This window comes from Canis lupus, chromosome 5 (genome assembly GCF_048164855.1).
Source record: "Canis lupus baileyi chromosome 5, mCanLup2.hap1, whole genome shotgun sequence".
Classification (NCBI taxonomy): domain Eukaryota; kingdom Metazoa; phylum Chordata; class Mammalia; order Carnivora; family Canidae; genus Canis; species Canis lupus.
The window spans coordinates 70,915,703-70,935,128 of record NC_132842.1 but is presented as its reverse complement, the minus strand read 5'-3'; the positions used below and the strand labels follow the sequence as shown (position 1 = coordinate 70,935,128).

Here is a 19,426-nt window from a genome sequence, read left to right as displayed (position 1 = left end):
TGTGTATAATGGGGGGGGGAATCAAGTCTGCCGGGGCTGGGTTGCTAGAAGAGGAAGTGAGAGCCTGTAAAGGCAGGACGATCCCACGCTGGCTCTGGAGTAGCTGCCTTCACCTCGATTCCCACCACTGCTCCCCCCTGCAGGGGCCCCCCCTGTACCCGCTGCCCTCACCATCCTTCGTCCTGCTCCTCAAATGACCACTCTGCCTCTAGCCCCATTCAGGGCTTAAATTAAATCATCTTTAATTGTTTTTCAAAAGGGAATAGAAAAATCAGGAAAGAGATTCACAGCACTCGCAGTCAGGAAAGGGTTAACTAAAAAAATAGGAATATATTAAGCTTTCAATTGAAAAAAAAATGCAAACACAGTCCCTCTCACGCTCACCCCTGTGTTCTCACACACACACATCCCTGCTCCAGATACACGCCCGCCCTCAGGCAGGCACCTGCACATACACACACACACACACACACACACACGCTCCCAAGGCTGCCACTCCTCATACACGCATACATGTGCACGCTACCTCACACATACATGCTCCCAAAGGCTGCCAGGCTCCTAGCACACTCACCCATGCACCCAGCAGGGCTGGCAGGATGTGGAAGAGGGGGAGGCCTGGGGCCTGCCTCTCCCCAACTCCCGTCACCGAAATGGCAAAACTAGACTAAACTCAGGGCTCTAGGGGACACGCGCAGGACTCCGTGGGCTGCATTTGGGGTGGGGAGACGGAGAGGCCGCGGCGGGGACAGGCAGCCTCAGACGACCCTGTTCTCCAAGACGGCCAGCCGCTTACTCACAGCTTCCAGTGGACTCAGGGTTAAGGAGAGGCGCAGGCTGACCAGAGCAGGGCACTGATGGCTGTGGCGCCTAGACCCGGGATCCCACTTCCTGTGTCCCCCCACCACCTCCCCCAAAGTCCCTCTTCCAGAGAGTTCTCTCACTCCATCTACAGCATGTGTTCTCCCCAGTGTCAAAACTTACCCATTCATGGCCCTCAGAACCAGCTAGTTACAAGCTGCCTAGTCCTGCCCAGGGGCAGCTTCAGCCTGCTGGGTCCCCCACCTGGGCCCCCACCTCGTCCTGAGCCAGGGGAGCTGTTCCCGGCCCAGCCTCATCTGAGTGGAGACTGTTATTAGTTGTGCTGCCAAGAGCCTGAGAAATGGGGAGTCCACAGGCACCATGTTTTCCTGAGCACAGCTAGGACTCTGCATGTGTGTCCAGTCTCTAGATCTTGGCCTCTGCCTCAGTTTCTCTGTTTACCCTCTTGGAGCCTCTGCTTTTGACAGGATCAGCATCAAAGCTGACGCCAGCCCACCTGGCCGGAGTCCAGCCTGTCTCCAACAGGAGGCAGAGGCCCTACCTGGGACCCCCCACACAAGGGGCGTGGCTCCCTCTCCCCGTCCCTCCGCCCCACAGTGGCCTCTGGGAAAGGATATGTTTCCTGGTCAGGGCCTGCAGCAGCCCCTCCACTTTGGTCTGGAATTTCACAATGGACTCGCAGGCACACAGGTCTTCCTCTGGAGTGGACAGGAAGTAGGAAAGAGAAAGGGGAAGGTGAGTGGTGGCCTGGCAGGAGGGCGAGGAGCCATCACAGCCCAGGGCCAGGACTAGGGAGTCTTGGGGGTGTGTGGGGGGGACCTGGGAGATCTGAGAAGACGGAGACACACGTAGGGTTCTGAGGTAGAACCCCGAATGTCTTCCCACCCCCTCAGAGCCCTGATAAAACCTCCAATAATAGCCTCTCCGTGCTGGTCCCCTACTGCACGCAGGGCACGGCTGCTAGGGCCGTCTATGTCAGCTCAGCGACTTCATCCAACACTTCGGGTTTGAAGTCAATTAATGTCATTTTACAAATAAAGAACCAGAGAAGTGAGACAGACGTGATCGTGGCCAACAGCTAGTTAGTGTCAGAGCAAACATGCAAACCCAGGCATGCCTGGCTCTGCAATCCGTACTCTCTACCGCTGGGAGGACCCGGGGAGGTAGCAGGGCTCAAATCCTGGCTCCTCTGGTTATTAACGATTGTTCCACCCCTCCAGGCTGGGTTTCCTGTCTGCAAAATGGGAGTAATAATATTTCTACCAATTAGGATCGGATGATTAATATTTGGAGAGCACTAAAAAAATAAATAAATAAAATAAAAAAAAATATTTGGAGAGCACTAACACCAGTGCCATGCATGTGACAAGCATTCAATATATTCCACATATGTTTGCTGGTTGTAAACGTGAGACTGGCCAGCCCTCCTCCAGGTTCTAACCCAGGTGCCAACCCAGCTCCTGCTTCTCCCCACCCACATCCAGTGTCAGGATGGCTCCACACTGGTCCCCACCCCAGGGCCCCGCCTGCCCCTCCCATCAATGCCATCTCTGGCCTCACTGACCCACGCAGATCTTCTTCTGCAGTCTCTTGCCGATCTGGTTGATGGTCTTGAAGTCAGCGGTGTAGAAGTAGTGCTCTGCCACCGGCTCTGAGGCGATTTCCCTCAGCTCGTCCTCCACAGCGTTGCCCACACCCACAGCAAACATCTTAAAGCCTGCCAGGAGGAACACGATGAGTGACAGTGACCCTGGGGCCAGGCAGCTGTGGCTGAGCCTCCTGGGGAATGCCCAGGCAGTCAACACCAGATGCCTTCTGGTGGCAGCTTCTGGAATTACAGGCACAGTGCCTAGGACAAAGATACTGAGGACCTGTACTGATTCCCTGGCCCAGGAGCTTTGTGATCCCATATAGCCCCATAACCAGCCATCTGCCGACTATTATTATCCTCATTAAATAGGTGATAAAATGGAGACTCCAGCTTGTCCCAAAGTGGGGCTGCCTTCCAACAGTTGGTGCGCTGTTGGGAACAATCAACTGGAAAATTTCTAAGCCCCACCTACAAAAGGGCCATTGAAACCAGCTTCTTACTTTTCTGTGGCCTTCATTTTCTCATCACTGATAAAAAAGAGTTGGACAGGGATCCCTGGGTGGCGCGGCGGTTTAGCGTCTGCCTTTGGCCCAGGGCGCGATCCTGGACACCCAGGATCGAATCCCACGTCAGGCTCCTGGTGCATGGAGCCTGCTTCTCCCTCTGCCCCTCTCTCTCTCTCTCTCTCTCTCTCTCTCTCTCTCTCTCTGTGTGACTATCATAAATAAAAAAAAAAACAAATTTAAAAAAAAAAAAAAAGGAGTTGGACAAACCCATCCCTCCTCATTCATACTGAAGTGAGGTTTAGGGCACTACTAACAGAATAAACTCCAGTTGAGCTGTTCCATACGTGCTCCCGGCCATCAGTGGTGTTCAGGGTCCAGGCATCACCTACCAAGGTCCTTGGCTTTCTTGGCAGCATCATTAATGTAGTCCTGGCTCCGGCCATCCGTGAAGACGATGCCCACCTTCTGAGCCCCAGGCCTAGCCCCGCTGGACACAGTGAAGGAATTGTCGATGAGGTACTTGAGGGCAGCCCCGGTCATGGTGCCCTTCTCCATGTACGACATGTTCCGCACAGCCGCCTTAATGTCCTTCTTCGTGTGGAAGCGGCCCAGCGGGAACTCCTGGCGGACGGAGCTTGAGTACTGCACCAGCCCCACTTGTGCCAATTTGTCTGACACGTCCAGCGTGTCCACGATCTGGTTAATGAACTTCTTCACCAGCTCAAAGTTCTCTGGCCGCACACTTTTGGATCCATCAATGAGGAAGACCAAGTCAGTGGCCGAGCTGCCACCACCGCCACTGCAGACTGGGAAGGGTAGGAAGGCGAGGAGATGAAGCATAGGGGCCACTCATAGTCAGGAACCCATCACACACCAAGCTCAATAGGGAGGATTATCCCATCCCATTTTTATCCTCAAAACTCCCTCTACAAAGCCAAGGTTGTGGTGTTGGAAACAGAAGCTCCCGAAGCCATCAAATTGAACAGCTCAGGAGTGGGGCCAAGATTTGAACTCAAGCTATAAAACTCCTTCTGCCATATTAAACCCTCCACCCACCGTGACAAAAAGAGGGACAGAAGTCAGAAGATAATTTCCTGCAGACACCAAGTTCTAGAAAGCATCTATCATTTCTGCAGACTAGTCCAGAAGCAAAGTACAGAGAGGCTCGAATGGGCTTCCTGGAGAGTGGCCAAGCCCCATTCTCTCCCCTCCCCGCCTTCCCCCGGCTGGGCTGCGTCCAGGCCACTGACCGTTGCACGTCTTGCCGTCGCTGTTCAAGGTGAAGCCCTCCCGACAGGCGCAGGTGTAGGAGCCGGGGGAGCTGAGGCACACCTGCTCACAGTCGTGGTCTCCCGTGGCACACAGGTCGGACACCACTGCAGGCGCAAGAGGAGGCTCAGAATCTCACGGCCACACGGCCTTGGACATCCCAGCCAGGGTGGACCTTCACACACTCTGGGAAACCGAGGCCCCCAACCGGATGAGGTCCGAGCCCCAGGCCCCCAGCCCAGGGCCGGGACCACCGGCCAGCCCCGTGGGGACTCGCTCGCCTCGCCCGGTATCTGACTCCGCCGGGCCCTCCCGGTCCCCTGCCCCGCCCCGCCCCGAGGCCCGAGGCCCCGCCCCGCCCGCCGGCCACGCCCCCTCCCGGCCCCGGCCCCGCCCCCGCCCGCCGGCCCCGCCCCCGCCCCGCCCCGAGGCCCGAGGCCCCTCCCCGCCCGCCGGCCACGCCCCCTCCCCGGCCCCGCCCCCGCCCCGCCCCGAGGCCCGAGGCCCCGCCCCCTCCCCGTCCCCTGCCCCGCCCGGAGGCCCGAGGCCCCGCCCCCGCCCCGCCCCGAGGCCCGAGGCCCCGCCCCCTCCCCGCCGGCCCCGCCCCGAGGCCCCGCCCCCGCCCCGCCGGCCCCGCCCCCCGGCGCACCGCAGAGGGCCTCCTGGAACTTCTTGGACAGCTTCTGGATGACGCCGTAGCTCTCCACGTAGTCCACGTGCTCCTCCTGCGGCTCGCTGGCGATCTGCCGCAGCGTGGCCTTGTCCACGCGGCCCACGCCGATGGCGAACAGCTCGATGCCGCTGGCCCGGGCCCGTGCAGACACGTCCCGCACGCTGTCCTGGGGCCTCCCGTCCGTCACCACGACGGCCACCTGCGCCACGCGGGGCGCGTGAGGACCAGGCCGCCCCCCCCGCCCCGCCCCCCAGCGCGGGGCTGGACCGCTCAGCCCTCCAGGACCCCCCCCCCCGCCCGGCCGCTGGCAGAAGACGACACTGCGGCCCGAGAGGCGACGTGGCTTCCCGGTCACACAGCTAGTCCGCGGCAGGTGGATGCGATTCCCGGCCAGGGCTTTGCCCCCCGCGGGGGAGAACCCGGCTAGCAGAAGAGGAAACAGGTTTCCTCGAACCGAAAGACGGCTGAGGCGCTGTGCCGTCCGACCAGGGCCTGGGGGCGTCTCCGCCATCGGGCAGGCGGCTCTGTGATGAGGCGGGCGCAGGACCCCGCCTCCGCCCTCAGACTGGCGTCTCTGCGGACAGAGCCCGCCTGACACCCGTGCGGGACGCCATGCAGCTCCGCGCCGTGGCCGCCAGAGGGCGGGCGAGGCCCATGAACGGCGGCTCTGCCTCCAGGCCCGCCACCCCCAGGCCCCGGAGGGGGGCCGCACCTGCAGGGGGGGCTCGTCTCCCTCCATCCCCCAGGACGCTACTTGCCCTTTCCGTAGGGGAGAGCACTGTCCGCGCCCCTCCCCCAGGGCTCCCCCGCTTGTGCCCTGGGGAGGGAGACAGCAGGGACCCTGGGGCTGGGCCGGGCCCTCACCACCCGCACCTGGGCCTGCCCTGAAGCCAGGGACCTCTCATCTGGGGAGACTCAGCCTCCCGCCCCGCTGGCTGCTTCTCTGCCATGACCTGGGTCCCCACCCTGACCCGTAGGATAGTGGTTGAGACAGGCTTGCGCTGGAAATGCGGCTCACCTGCCTGAGTCCTCTAGGAGACCATTCCTGGTACGGTGCCAAGAAGGCGAAGGACTGCTTTCCCTGTGGCCGCCCTGGCCCCCCGGGGAGGGATCTTGCACCATCCCTTCCCTACCAGAGGCCCAAGGTCGCCTCTCTGTGACTGTCCACTGCCGCAGGCTGCCGCACTCCCCCGAGACGCACTGTCTCCTGGAACCCCGACCGCTCACCTTCAATCCAGCCTCGGTACTCTGAGCCCACCTGGAAGGGGCTTCCCGCAGGTGAATTCTAGGCTGGATGCCCCAGGTCTGGGGGAGTTGGTTCTCTCCGTCCTCATATGACCACCCAAGGCCACTACTCCGATCTGAGCTGACATAATTAACTGGTGACAGACATCACCACCATCCAGGTCACCATAGCCTCTCAATGGCAATGGCATCAACCTCACCTCAGCGCTTGTAAACAGCCTCCACAAGGGATGACCTGCCTAACAGGCCATTTCTCTGAGGGCTGTAATGCCAGGATTATGTGCTATTTTATGTAGACATTCCTACCACTAATTAACTGGACAAGACACTGAGATCCCCTGTGCCTCAGTTTCCTCATCTGTGAAATGGGGACACCACCTCGGAGCACGATTGTGTGCATTTGGCACTCGTGCATCAGGCGTGTCCTGCACAGTGGTAAGAAAGTACGTCCCTGAGGCTGAGGGCCTGGGCAGGTAAAAGGCCATTGAGGGTTATGAAGGGGAGATGCGACCACCATGGGAGAGAACACCTGACTGGCCCCGCAGGCCCTGGGCTGAGTCCCGGAAGTCACACTGTGGGCACCAGGTCTGTGAAGTCCCCATACTGACGTCTGCTTACGGTGCATCACCTCAATTTTCTGAACCCCCGTGCTCAGAGGCTTATTAAATAAAAAATGAGCTAACCCTTAGGTGGGGCCTGGTGGGGCCAGGCGTTGTTCTGAGCACTCCAAGCTGTCGAGAGTCCTCCCGACAGCCCCTGGAGAAGGAGCTGCATTACTGTCATCTGATGAGTGAAGGGACTGAGCCAAGGAGCCACACGCATGGCTCGGGGTGGCACAGCTAGTCCAGGGAGTGGGGGCCCCGATCCAGACAGGCGCCAACTTCCAAGCATCTGGACCGCCTCAGTCGGCCTCCGGGAGCCAAGGTTAACTAAATCGAAATAATCAAGCGCTCGCCAGGTTGAGGTCCTGTGGTCAGAGGGTGGGGAAAGATGGGCTCACACCCCAGGTCTGCCACTTGGCTTAGCGGGGTCTAATACACAACCGTAAGCCAGGTTCAAGAATCACGCAGGCGGTACACAGCAGGACGCAGGCGGGGAGGGCTGGGACCTGTACCTTGCTGATGTCGGGGGACCTGGCACGACCACCCTCGGCGTCGCCGAAGGCTTTGGTGATGGCGAACTGGATGGCCAGGCCAGTCATGGTCCCCGTGGACAGCGGCTGGATGCGGCGCACGGCCTGGAGCAGCGCGGCCTTGGAGCCGTGGGCCCGCAGCGGGAACTCCTGCTTCACGGCGCTGGCATAGTTGACCACGCCCACCCGGGTGGCATTGGGCCCCACATCCAGCGACTCGATGACCTGCGACAGGAACACCTTCACCTTCTCGAACTCCACAGGCCGCACGCTGCGCGAGCTGTCCACAACAAACACCAGGTCCGTGGGCCGGGTCCGACAGAGGTGCCCTGCGAGGGGACGGGGGAGGAGGGGAGGGGCGAGAGCAGGAGGCAAAGGTCAGGGGCTACTTAGATCTAGACTTGAGGCCCCTGGCAGTGTGGACTAAACCTGAGCCAGGCCGGTGGGGTCCTTCTGTCAGCATGTAGACCCCGGGACAAACTACTTGCCAAAGCCCCCCCCCAACTCAGCCCCGTGGGAAACACTGAGGCTCAGCTGTCAGCCTCAGGCAACTCCCTGCACCTCTCTGAGCTGGGTTTCCTCGTCGGTACAGTGACCTGACAACCTCCTCTTTATAGGATCCCTTGGGGCCCGAGCAGGAGCAGGTGTAAGGTGCCACCACGCAGCTGGTGCCCCAGAGGCAACAAAGGAGATGACAGGCTTTAAGACACACTTCTCGGACTTTGGCCCAGAGTGGCGGCCCCAGCAAGAGCAGCATTTCTCCTGGGGAGGGTGGGAGGGTGGGGGGCACAAGCCCAGGGACCAGTGCAGGGCCCATCGGCTTGGCCTCTTTCCTCTCAGCATCAGAACAAGTCACCAAAGTGAGCCCAGTTTCCCTCAGCCCCAAGGAGCCCGCTGGCTGGTGTCCGTGGGCAGGGGGCAGGGGCTGGGATTCCTCGTGGCCGCCATGGCAGCCTGGCCCCAGGGGCGGGGGCTCCTAAGACGCATCCCCACGGAGGCGGAGGCATGTCTTTCCGGACACCCCGGGAGGCAGCACCATGTGCTGGGAAGTGCACGGAGCTGGAATGAAGCAGAGCGGGGTTCGAATCCCGGCCCAGCCACCCTGTGGCCCTGGGCAGCTCACGGCACCTTTTAGGAGCCTCGGCTTTTCTCCCGTCCAGTGGGGAAAAGAAGGGTCACTGCTTGGTACTGTCACTGGCCTGGCCTCAGAACAGAGCAGAGCCACTCCCAAGTGAGGATGCAGGAAGGCTCAGGAGAGGGAAGGGGTGCTGGCCTGTCCCAGGCCCCCAGCCCCAGCGCCCCAGTATCAGAGTTCCCCAAGGGACCTTAGGTGCAACCACACCCTGGTCCCTACTAGTTTAAGCTCCCAATGGGTAAACTGAGACACAGAGAGGGTGAGGGAATTAGTCACACCAAGGAGCAGTGGATCAGGAGCCACTAAGTAGTCTTAGGCAGGGTGTCCCTTCTTTGGCCTCAGTTTACCCCTCTGTATAGGATGAGCCGGGATTCAGTGCCCAAGGCTGAAGCTCTGGGAGCAGTTCAGCAGGTAGGAGCCCACACCCAGATATGCCTGATGGGCTGGTGACAGGCAGATGGGGTCCTGGCCACCCCAGAGCTGCACTCAACGGGGCTTGGGCTTGGCCCTGGGCCTGCTGCAGCTCCAGCTTCTGCCTTCAGCCACCCACAAGACTGCGGCCCTTGCAGGATGCATGGTCCCTGAGGGTGGCCTGGGAGCTGAGGAGCCCCAGGGAAGGCTCCAAAGCTGCAGTGAGAGGCCCAATAGAACAGGCTGAGGGTCACCCCTCCCCTGGCCCTTATGAATGTCACCGTTGCTATCTGCTCCTGCGTCAGCCCACTGCCACCCCTGCCTCCCTGTCTTCTGCCCCAGCCCCTGGTGGACCCCATTTAACCTCTGCTCATCTCAGAACCCAGCACCCCCAGTCTTTTGGTCAGAGGCCACTCACCCAGTGTCCCCCACCTCACATGGACCCCCTCACCTCTGGACTGGGGGGCGAGGCCCAGTGTGCACGGGACCTGGAGCAGCAGGAGCAGGCCACACAGCACGAGGCTGGTGCCAGAGATGAGCCTCATGGTTCTGGCAGCGTGGGCAGCGGCCGGCACAGTGGTGGGGGCCGGTGGGGGCCCGGTCTTATCAACCTTGCTGCCCAGCCTCCCAGCCGGGCGGCCCCCACTGACGCGGGGGCGGCTGCCCGGGCCATAGCCCCCTTGGGGGGGCGTGGCCCAGGCTGAATGGAGGTGTGTGTGTGCCCAGAATGGGAGGGAGCCACCTGGCCGGGGCTCAAGAGGCCCCTCGGACCACAAGGGCTCCTTTGCCTGCAGAAGCAACCAGAGCTGCAGCTGAAACTCAGGAAATCTCAGGTGGGTGGAGGGTGGCTCCTCCAGGGGTTGGAGCCTGCCCCGGCCCAAAGCTGCCACTCCAAGCCCAGGGAAAGCCCAGCCCATGGCCTCAAGCCCTGGCCCACACCCTCACCCCCACACCCCTGCTTCTCTCACCTGCATCCGTTTCCTCATCCAGGGCACTTCCCCTGCTCCAGCTCAGCTGTCCCCTTTCTCTCCACACCTTCTCCCTGCTGGGCAACTATACCTGGGGTCTCAGAGCTGCCCTGCAGGCCTTTGCACATGCAGGGTCACCCGCCCCGAATGCCCTTCCTTCTCTTCACTCTCTGCCTAACACAATCTTTCCAGATCATCGTTGGAACGAACATGTATGCACAAGGCAGCAGAGAGGACGGTGGGGAGCACAGACTTGAAGCCATGTTACCTGGGTTTGCTATGTGCTACCTGTGTGACCGTGGGCCAGTTGCTTCACCTCTCTGAGCCTACCTCCTGGGGGGGATTAGAGGAGCAGGGTTCTATGAACTGTCTCATTTAATTCCCTTGACAACCCTGACACAGCTACTATTATTACCCCCTTTTTCCAGAAGAACTGAAAAACATAGAGTAACTTGTCTGAAGTCACACTGCTAGGAAGTATCACTGCCAGGAGCACCTGGGTGGCTCAGTCAGTTAAATGTCCAATACTCAGTTTCGGCTCAGGTCATGGGATCAAGCCCCGAGATGGGCTCTGTGCTCAGAGGGGAGTCTGCTTGAGATTTTCTCTCCCTTTCCTTCTGCCCCTCCCCGCTACCCCCTACCCCTGCCATGCCCCTGCACACATGCACGTGTGTGCAATCTCTCTCTCAAATAAACAAATAAATCTTTTTTAAAAAGAAGAAATTGTATCACTGGCCGGAATAAGGCCCCAGGCCAGTGCTCTCAGCCACCCCACTTGCATAGGTGTAGCTCGGTGGAGGTGCCTTCTCCGTGCCCACCTCTCCCCTGCTCCTCCTGGATTAGGACCCTCTTCTCCAAAGACACCTGCTATGTGTCTCACCCGTGAACTGGCAAGAGTCTGATTGATTCATCCCTGCATCTGAGCCCAGCCCAGGGTCTGCATTGAAAGGCAAAAACAAAGGATTGTAAATAAAGGAATGTCACCAGGGATGGCCCCTGCTGCTACCTGTGGGTCCAGTAATTGATGGCATAACATGGAAAGAGCACAGGCTTGGCTAACTGAGAGACCCAGGTTCAAGTCCCCACCTGTTGCTGAAAAGCTGTGTGACCCAGAGCTGGTAACTTAACCTCTCTGGGCCTCAGCTTATTATCATGTAGTGGGAATGGTAGTTCTTGCCTCCCCTGCCTCACTGGAACCACATGGGGAGGCAATGAGAAGACAGAAGGAGGGAGATGAGGGTCAAAGGATTATCTTTCCAGGGGACAGAATCGTTGACATCTAAGACCTGTGTGCCTCACTCCGTGTAAGCTATGCCTCTAAAAGAAATGCACAGACTTTTTTTTTAAGTGACCCAACCAATAGTCTCACAATCTGTAGCAATAATGGCAGCCACGCTCTATTACTGTGTCTCCTCGTTCTCCAAACCAACCTGTGAGGTCAGCAGCTCCAAGGGCATCAGCCCATTTGGCAGATGAGATAACCGAGGCCCAGAGAAGTTCATGACTTGCCTGAAGCCACCCAGCCAGTATAGGGGCAGAGCCCAGCCTGGAACCCAGGCCTCATCCCTCTTCGCCCCAGGTTTAGAGAAGGAGGAAGCAAATAGCATTTCCCTCTGACGTCTCCCATTTATATTTCATTTATTCGTATCATTCATAGCTGTCCCCAGCTCCAAACACTAGTCGAGGCTGCCAGTCTCTTTTCCCTTGACGACTTTGAAGTGTCACTCTTTTCTCCAAAGACACTGCAGGGCAGAAGGACGGGGGTGCCTCTCGCTTCCCAAAACTGGGTCATAAACGTGTTAACCGCCTCCCCCAGGTGTCGGCTCCTTCCAAGTGGGGGTCTGGCCTGACTCAGCCACCACTGACCCTCGGGACCCGGCGCGATGCTGGAACAGGGTATCGGGCACGACGCTGGAACAGGGTATATCTGGCAAGCAAATGAAGAGATGACTTAAAAGAAGAAGCAGGTGACACACGGGCTCCATTTCCTTGCGAACCGCCCAGGGTCAGGCCGGGGTCTGCAGCGGCCGTGGCCCTGCTGGAGCTGCACGGGGAGAACGTGAGCCGCAGCCTCCTGGCCACGTCCCCTCCCCGAGGATGCTCGGGGGCCGCGGCCGAGCTCGGGGTACGCGGCTGTCCTGGCCGGGCCAGCAGCTGGGCCCATGAAACAGCTCTTTCAGCTCCGCCTCTGAATGGCAGTTCTATGGGCTCCCCGGAGGAACACAGGCGCCTTCTCTGTGTCACCGTCCGCTCATTAGCAGGGCCACAGAAATGTGCCACAGGTACGTTTTCAGGACCAGAGCTAGGCTCCCCCCCGAGAAAGGGGCAGCTTTCACATTCCACACCGGGCTGAGAGGGAGGAAGTTCAGCCTATACATTGAGAAAAGAAAATAAATATTTGTGTTTTCAAAATGTGAAGCATCCCCCCCCCCACCCCCAGGAATGAAAATCAGGAACAGTGTGTCCGGTATGAACCAGAGGAAAAAAATGCTCCCGAGTCAGACGGGCAGCCGTGAAGGGCTCCCGCTGTTCCCTCTCCTTGTTTTCACACACCTCGGGTTTCCAGAAACTTAAAGCCTTTAGTGTTTTATCCGAGAGAGGCTCGGCGCTAAAGCTAGGGGCCCGGGGCAGGCGCGGTCGGGGGGCCGGGGCGCAGGACTCCCCCCAGCGGACCCCAAGGCTCCGCTCTTTTCCTGAAGAGCAAACCTGGTTATGTCGCGCGCCCCTGACCAGAGAGGCGACGTGGTCCAGGGCAGCATGCCACCTCCTCCCTGATCCCCCAGCCTCGCAGTTTGGCTGGATCCACACATACCTTTACTCTTATTTATTTACTCTGCTTCTTTAATTAACTCCAAACCAACCAACTCACTTGGCAAGAAACATTCTCCTCCTCCTCCTAAGAAATAACAGCCGTGAAATCTCTGGGTTGATGAACACCTTATAAACGTATTCCAGTAGGCCTTCAGATAAATCCGAAACTAATTAAATTTAACTTCTGCATCCGCACATCACCAAAAAATTACCTTGCGTTCTCCCAGTGGCACGCGTGCCCGACTTTGAGGAATCCCATAGAGCGCAGAGCTTCGGAACCAGACACAGCCGGGCGTGACTCCCTGCGCTGGCTTCAGGCGAAGCCCTTCACTGTTCTGCTCTTCTGCTTCACGTCTGTAAAGTGGGGACCTCAGCGCCCCTGTCACAGGATGGTTGAGAACGACACGGATTAAGGTCACATCCAAATCTGTTGTTTCCGCCTCGCCTTCTTGTATTAGTTAGAATAGGACCGGCTGAGCTGCCGTAACAACTAGGCCCTCAGATGGCCGTGGCTTAACTCAAGCGTGCGGTTCTCTCTCATGACACAGTCTGGTGCTGAACACGTGGCTCCCCTGCACAGGCTCTTTCCCAAAGCCACCTCCACCTGACTATCCCAGAATTTCTGCATCTTCTGTTTCCGGCCACGTGAACGAGACAGAGACAGCAAGTGTCTCTCTTAACGCCCTCTGATAAGGAGTGCACGTCGCCTGATTCTGCCTAGAAGCCCAGGGGTAGCAAGGAGGTATTTAGTGAGCCAGTGACACTCTGTCACCTTCCCAAGTGGAAAAAAAAAAAAAAAAAAAAAAAAGCTTTTATTGGCCCTATACCACTTCTAGGTGAAAATTCAGGGTCACTTAGGTGGCTCCATTGGTTAAGAGGCTGCCTTCAGCTCAAGTCATGATCTCGGGGTCCTGGGATGGAACTGAGCCACACATCAGGTTCTCTGCTTAGTGGAGAGTCTGCTTCTCCCTCTCCCCCTGCTGCTCCCCTGCTTGTGCTCACTTACTGGTGCTGTCTCTCCAATAAATAAATTTAATTAAAAAAAAAAAAAAAAAAAGGAAAGGAAAGGAAAAAGAAAATTCAGACAACCGGGCACTCAAGCCTTTTCACAGTCTTTCTTGTCACCTTTTCCAGGTCCCAGTCTCCCTCCTGTCCCCTCCCTTCTCTGTCACTGAGTGAGTCACCACTCCCGCCTCCGTGCTCTCAAAGCATAATTTTTTCCTTCCCCAAAGCAGACTCGACTTCAGGTTTTACTGACTGGTTTTAGTGGCTCTTGCCCTGTGAGCCCATGGGGGCCTCCAAGATAGAGGCTCTGCCTTTTGCACCAGCACATGATCCCAAGCTGTGCTCAATAAATGGTGACTTGTTTTGCTTTGGGGGAAAACATAAAATCTTGACTCTGGAGCTCTGAAGGAAACTCAAAGTTCATGTAGAGCAGTATGTCCAGCCTAGCCAACTTCAGACTCACCTGGAGAAGCTGTCAAAAATAGAGTCCATCCATGCTGGCTGCCTTCTTGGGGCCAGAGGGTCAGCCCCCACTCGAGGGGCAGGTGTGGAGCCTCCGTGGGGGTTGGCTCCCACAGTCAAGCACGCTGCGAGGAGGAAAGAGCATTTGGAGGGGAGGCTTAGGCTTAGCGCTGGGAACCATGGCACAGCCGGTTGGTCCCACTCCCAGGGACCTTCAGCCCACCATGTGTGGGCACTTCCCACGCACAAGGACAGTGAGAGGACAGCCTAGGGGATGCACATCCCTGGGGCAGCCCTCAGCCAGTGGGGGAGAGGGGCCAGGGACACATAGCTCCCCATTCTCTCCTGGACAGTTCTGGCACAGGCTCCTCAGGGTTCCTCAGAAGGTCCCCAGCAGGAGGGAACCCCAACTGCCTGCAGAAGCGACCCCGTATCTCAGTGCCCTTCTCGCTTATATGCCGTCCTCGCCTCGCTTCCCCTCTCATTGTATTTCCTGGGGCCACCGCCCTAATAAGCCACCTGCACCCAAGTCCGTGTCTCAGGAGCTGCTTTGGGGAGGGCTTTAAACAAAGCTAAGGCAAAGCTTTCCCAGGTGTGGGAGAGGAAGATGAGGATGCATGTGGGGCCCTCGTGGGGGTGGAGGAGAACAGGCCTCTGACAGATGGGGCAGGCAAGGGGAGGGGGGACATGCCTATTCCACACCAGCCGGCCAGCCGGGACCTGCAGAATCCTCACCTACCTGCATTTATGAGTTTTTCTCTGTTTTATACTTCCTTTAGTAAACCACAACTATCAATATCTAGAGATTGGTTAAGATTTTCCAAAAGATGGGGACCTGAGTAGCTCAGGTCGTGGTCCCAGGGTTCTGGGATCGAGCCCCACATCGAGCCCCGCATCAGGGGCTCTTTGCTCAGCGGGGAGCCTGCCCTTCCCTCTCCCTCTGCCTGTCACTCTGCCTACTTGTGTGTGCTCTCTTTTTCTCTCTCTCTATCTGCTCTATCAAATGAATAAATAAGATGCTTAAAAAAAAAAGAATTTCTCAAAAGAAAAATAGATTCCCAGAGTCCATTTCAGACTCAGTGAATCTGAATTTCTGAGTTCTTCAGGTAGTCCACAATCTCATCCGCCCTCTGGTATGAAACAGAAACTCTCACTGTCTCGGAAAGCTGTTGTCCAGCCTATGGTAGGACACCTGTTGGTTAGAGAGTTTGCTGTTCTCCAGCACGATCCATCCAGCTCGGAGGACAAGCAGGTCTCCTGTTTACCAAATTCAGTGACCGGAAAGATCATGGTCAGGGCCCCACTGAGTGGAATCTTCCCTGGTGGAAACAGCCTCATTTCCTCCCCCATCTTCCACAGCACGTGGATTTGGGTTCCTTACCAGCCTGGTGCCCTCTCCCAGGGCATTTCGATTTGTCTCTCTCCTCCTAAAGATTTCAGCTCAGAGTTTAATATAATCCTCCAGCTCACAGAATACAATGTATTTCTCCTCCATTTTCCAGAATACCTCACCTCTCTTCGTGCTGCCTGCAGGAAGTCCCTGTTATTTTCCCCTCAACTTCAGAACAGAGCCTCTGGAGACCTCAGAAGAGCACATGCAGATGTGCGAACAGTGGTGAGCTCACTGTATTCCTCCTATTGTAAGCGGTGAGTCATCAGAGGTGAGACTCCCAGGCTGCAGTCACCCCCCTGACACGTGGCCCCATCTCTAGGTCTTTGCCCGGGCTGTCCCTCTACCTGGGTTGTCCTCCCAGCATGTGGAGCAGAGGAAGCTGCAAGGCCAGTGTCCCGTCTGACCAGCTCGGCCACTCAGGTTGACCAGATGGACTCTGTTTATTTAGGGCCATGGCTGCTGGATGCCAAGCCCACCCCCTATCAGAATACTCTTGGTGGCTAATTATGCAAGCTTCCTCCTGGAGTGCCACGAAACTGGAATGTGAGAGCAGCTCCCAGAGAGCCCATCCAGGCAGGTAGGGCACAGAGACACACAGTAGCGGCTCCTTACACCCACAGCAGAGGCTCCAGCATCACCCAGAAAAACCCAAGGTGAGCCCAAGGGTGGCTCATCCCCTTCCTTTAACCTGGGGAGTACTTTTCTCGATACTTTTCATTGCAAACTGGGGACATCCCCGGGGTGCCTAAGGGAACATGAATCTGGTTTCTCCAGAAGTCTGAAGGGCCCCCACAAAGTGGAGAACTTGCCTATAAGCACAGGGCAAGGGTTCTTCATCTGCAGAGTAGGGATACTCATCCCCACGCCCCTGGCTGCTGAGGCGTAATGGGTGCCCATCTTGTCCACGGCCCCTCGGGGCCACTCCACCGCAGATGAGCCCTCTCATGTGTCCATCAGGCCTCACACATGCTGCTTGCTCATGGGCTCTACAAGCAGTCAGACAGGGTGGGAAGTCAGAGGCTGGATGGGACAAGGAGGCATGGGCTTTCATCTAAGGGCACAGGGTGGCCACAGGTCAGCATTATGTCCCACGATGGGTTAACACCTCCATGGACCTCGATGACACCCCACCCAAATGACATCCCAGCCACGTGTCCACAGATGACACTCACATCCCAACTTGCCTCCTTCTTCACTCTCCTGACCTCCAGACCTATAGCCATAGCTGCCTCCTGAGCATTCCCATCGTGTGTGCTGCAAGGTAGCACAAATGCAAGCAAAACTCAGCACATCCTCTTTTGCTCCCTGTCCTCAGCTCAAAGCTGGGCGCCACCATCTCAAATGCTCTCCAGACATGGGCACCAGCCTTGATGCTCTCTCTTCCTCACTTCTACATCCGGGCCTTGAAGGGTCCTGCTTCCCAAATGCCTCTTGAATCTACCCAGCCCCGTGGCCACTGCCTGAGTTCACACCCCCTACCTCCCCTGGGCCACTTCCCCCATCAGCCTTCTTTCTGTCTGGGCCCTGCACCCATAATGGACCCCTGTCTTCCACCACAGGTGGCACCGGGGCTCTTGAGTAGGCCTGTCCTCAGTGCCAGGTGCACAACGATGGTCATACATCAGTCTAGCTTCCAGGGGCTTCCTGAGCTTCTAAAATCATGCCCTTGATCTGCTCAGCTTGTGGGATGGCTGAGGTAGGCCAGAAAGGACCAGAGGGACAAGCCCAGATTCCGGTCAGGCCTGTCGGAGTCAAACCCCAGCTCTGCCCTCCAACTGATCATGACTTTGGGCAAGTGGTTTGTTGGCTCTGAGCCTCTGGATTAATCATCACCCAGCGCCGGCCACACGGGGCAGGTGGGAGAGTCACAGAGATGACACTGAAGTCTACTCAATACTGGGGGAACATTCCTGCTACCATGACAGTCCTGAGAAACTGACGCTCAGGGACCCAGATTTAATCTTTCAGACTCTCCTTCCCTCGGACAGACAGCGCTTGCACGGGCCGCCCTCACCTGCCCAGCCTGCGCGCAGCCCACGCTTTCCTGGGGCCAGCTCCTTTCCGGGCATCCAGCTCAAACAGGCCCTCTCAGTGGGTCCCAACTCAGCCCTGTCAAAGGACCCCTGTGTGAGCCTCAAACGAGGCATTGATAGGGACATAGTGAGGGCTGCCCAGCCGATGGCGGGCTGGCTTGGCTTGGCCAGGCCACGCAACTTCCCCAAACCCAGCTATTTCCTGTTTCTCGGGCCAGCGCGCCCCGGGCCGCCTGGCCACAGGGCACAATCCCCCTATACATCTCGGCCTGTTCCTTGGCTTGCGGCCAGGAGGGCTGGGGTGGGGGGAGGGTGTCACTGCACTGGGTCCCCAGGACACACAGCCAATGCCCCTGGCGTCCCCTTATAGAAGATTCAATGCTGGAGACAAGACCAACTCCCCCGCCCCCCACCTCTGCCCCCAGTGCCCATTTGATGGGGGCTTCTGGGGAGCTTCTTTACATGGATCACCCCAAGAAGCCAGAGTTCACACAGGCTGGGGCCTCAGACCTTCCTAACAGACGCCGCTGAAATAGGTAAGAAAGGCACTTGGGGGATGCCTGGGTGGCTCAGCGGTTGAGCATCTGCCTTTGGCTTGGGGTGTGATCCCACAGCCCTACCTCTCTCTGTGTGTCTCTCATGAATAAATAAATAAAATCTTAAAAAAAAAAAAGAAAGAAAGAAAGGCACTTGGTCTAATCTTTGAATGCTTTGTGGCCTCAGCAAAGTCACTTGAGGTCTCTGGGCCTCAATTCCCTCAGGTGTGAATGGGAGCTTGCCGTCCAGTTCTATTAGAGCCTCCCTTCATCAGTTCCTTGGGGAGCTGACAAAGAGCCATAAAAACAATAAAGAAATCTGCTCTCCCAAGAAAAGCTGACAACCCGAGAAGGTTGGCAACTTCTTCCTCCGCCTTCTTGTGACCTCCTGCATCTGCTCTCCTTTCAAGAGCCTGGCCCCGTGACTCCCCTGCCCAAACCCTTCAGGAGCTCCCCCAGTCCCGGGGTAAGTCCCTGCTCCTGGGTACAACATTCAAGGCTCCATTAGTGCTGGTGACCAAGCCCAACTCATGCTGCCCTGGGCTCTCTGCTGACTTCACTCCCAGGCAGGCGGCTCTGCAGCTCAGCCTTGGAGGACGAAGTCCAGAGGGAGAGAGAGGGAGAGAGAGATTACTGAAGAATTCAATTCCCAGGTCCAACCATGCCTGAAGCCAAAACTCTCCGGACTTTTCATTTATGTGAGCCAAGAAACATCACAACCACCTTTTTATTTTTTTCTAATTAAGTTGGCTCGTTAAGTTTCTGTTACTTGCAACCACCTCCTTCCTGCAAATGCCCTTCTTGGCTGAAGTGAGCCAGAGTGGGCTTGCGGCCAAAGGACCCTAATGAATGCAAAGGCTCTCCACGATCCAAGCACCATGACTCCCCCAGGCTCCCCATCCTCACCTGCAGCCACACTGGCCCACATACCCCGGCTCCTCTGCCCGCCTCCACGGGGGGCCCTCTGCATCCTTCCTCCCTTTGCTTACTGCTGCCCGCTCATCCTTCCAAACTCAGCTTGGCGAAAGGTCCTCCAAGAAGCCTTCGCTGACTCTAGGGGTCTCTGGGACTTCCCTTATGTGGCGTTGGCCACGGCCTATTAAAATCACTCATGAATCTGTCTTCCTCTCACCTCAGACTGTGGGTAACTGGAGGCAAGTCTGACCCCTAACAGTCACCGCCAGCACCCAGCACGGGATCTGGCTCCAGGTAGGCACTCTCCAGGTGATTAGACTTCACACCTTATCTGGGGGGACATCAGGGTAGTTACGTGGCCTGTGACTTGTGATTAGAAACAGAGACGGGTCATGACACTCTGCTACTGGACGTGGTCCCTGTTTCTGGATGGAATGAATTCTGGGGCGGGGGCGAGGGGGGGGCGGTGTATGTGTGTATGTATGTGTTGGGGGGAAAAGGAGGCCGAGCTCCCAGCCC

At 57.6% G+C, this 19,426-nt stretch overlaps 1 protein-coding gene across 1 annotated transcript; it reads right to left on the bottom strand.

The window, feature by feature from the left end:
• Positions 1–207: 207 nt before the first annotated feature.
• Positions 208–9,385, bottom strand: MATN1 (matrilin 1). The gene is made up of 8 exons (XM_072827442.1): positions 9,236–9,385; positions 7,221–7,567; positions 4,838–5,060; positions 4,170–4,295; positions 3,309–3,725; positions 2,387–2,539; positions 1,442–1,520; positions 208–810 (listed from the first exon to the last, which is right to left on the bottom strand). The coding sequence occupies exons 1-8, from the start codon at positions 9,327–9,329 to the stop codon at positions 759–761; spliced, it is 1,491 nt and encodes a 496-aa protein (XP_072683543.1). The 5' UTR covers positions 9,330–9,385; the 3' UTR covers positions 208–758.
• Between the last annotated feature and the right edge of the window lie 10,041 nt (positions 9,386–19,426).

What these genes read in the sequence shown, in the direction of transcription:
- MATN1 (XM_072827442.1), bottom strand. Translation starts at nt 9,329, where the DNA reads ATGAGGCTCATCTCTGGCACCAGCCTCGTGCTGTGTGGCCTGCTCCTG. An exon ending in CGACGGCAAGACGTGCAACG is followed by an intron (nt 3,726 to 4,169) that starts GTCAGTGGCCTG and finishes TACCCTTCCCAG; the next exon opens with TCTGCAGTGGCGGTGGTGGC. An exon ending in GCAGAAGAAGATCTGCGTGG is followed by an intron (nt 1,521 to 2,386) that starts GTCAGTGAGGCC and finishes TGTCCACTCCAG; the next exon opens with AGGAAGACCTGTGTGCCTGC.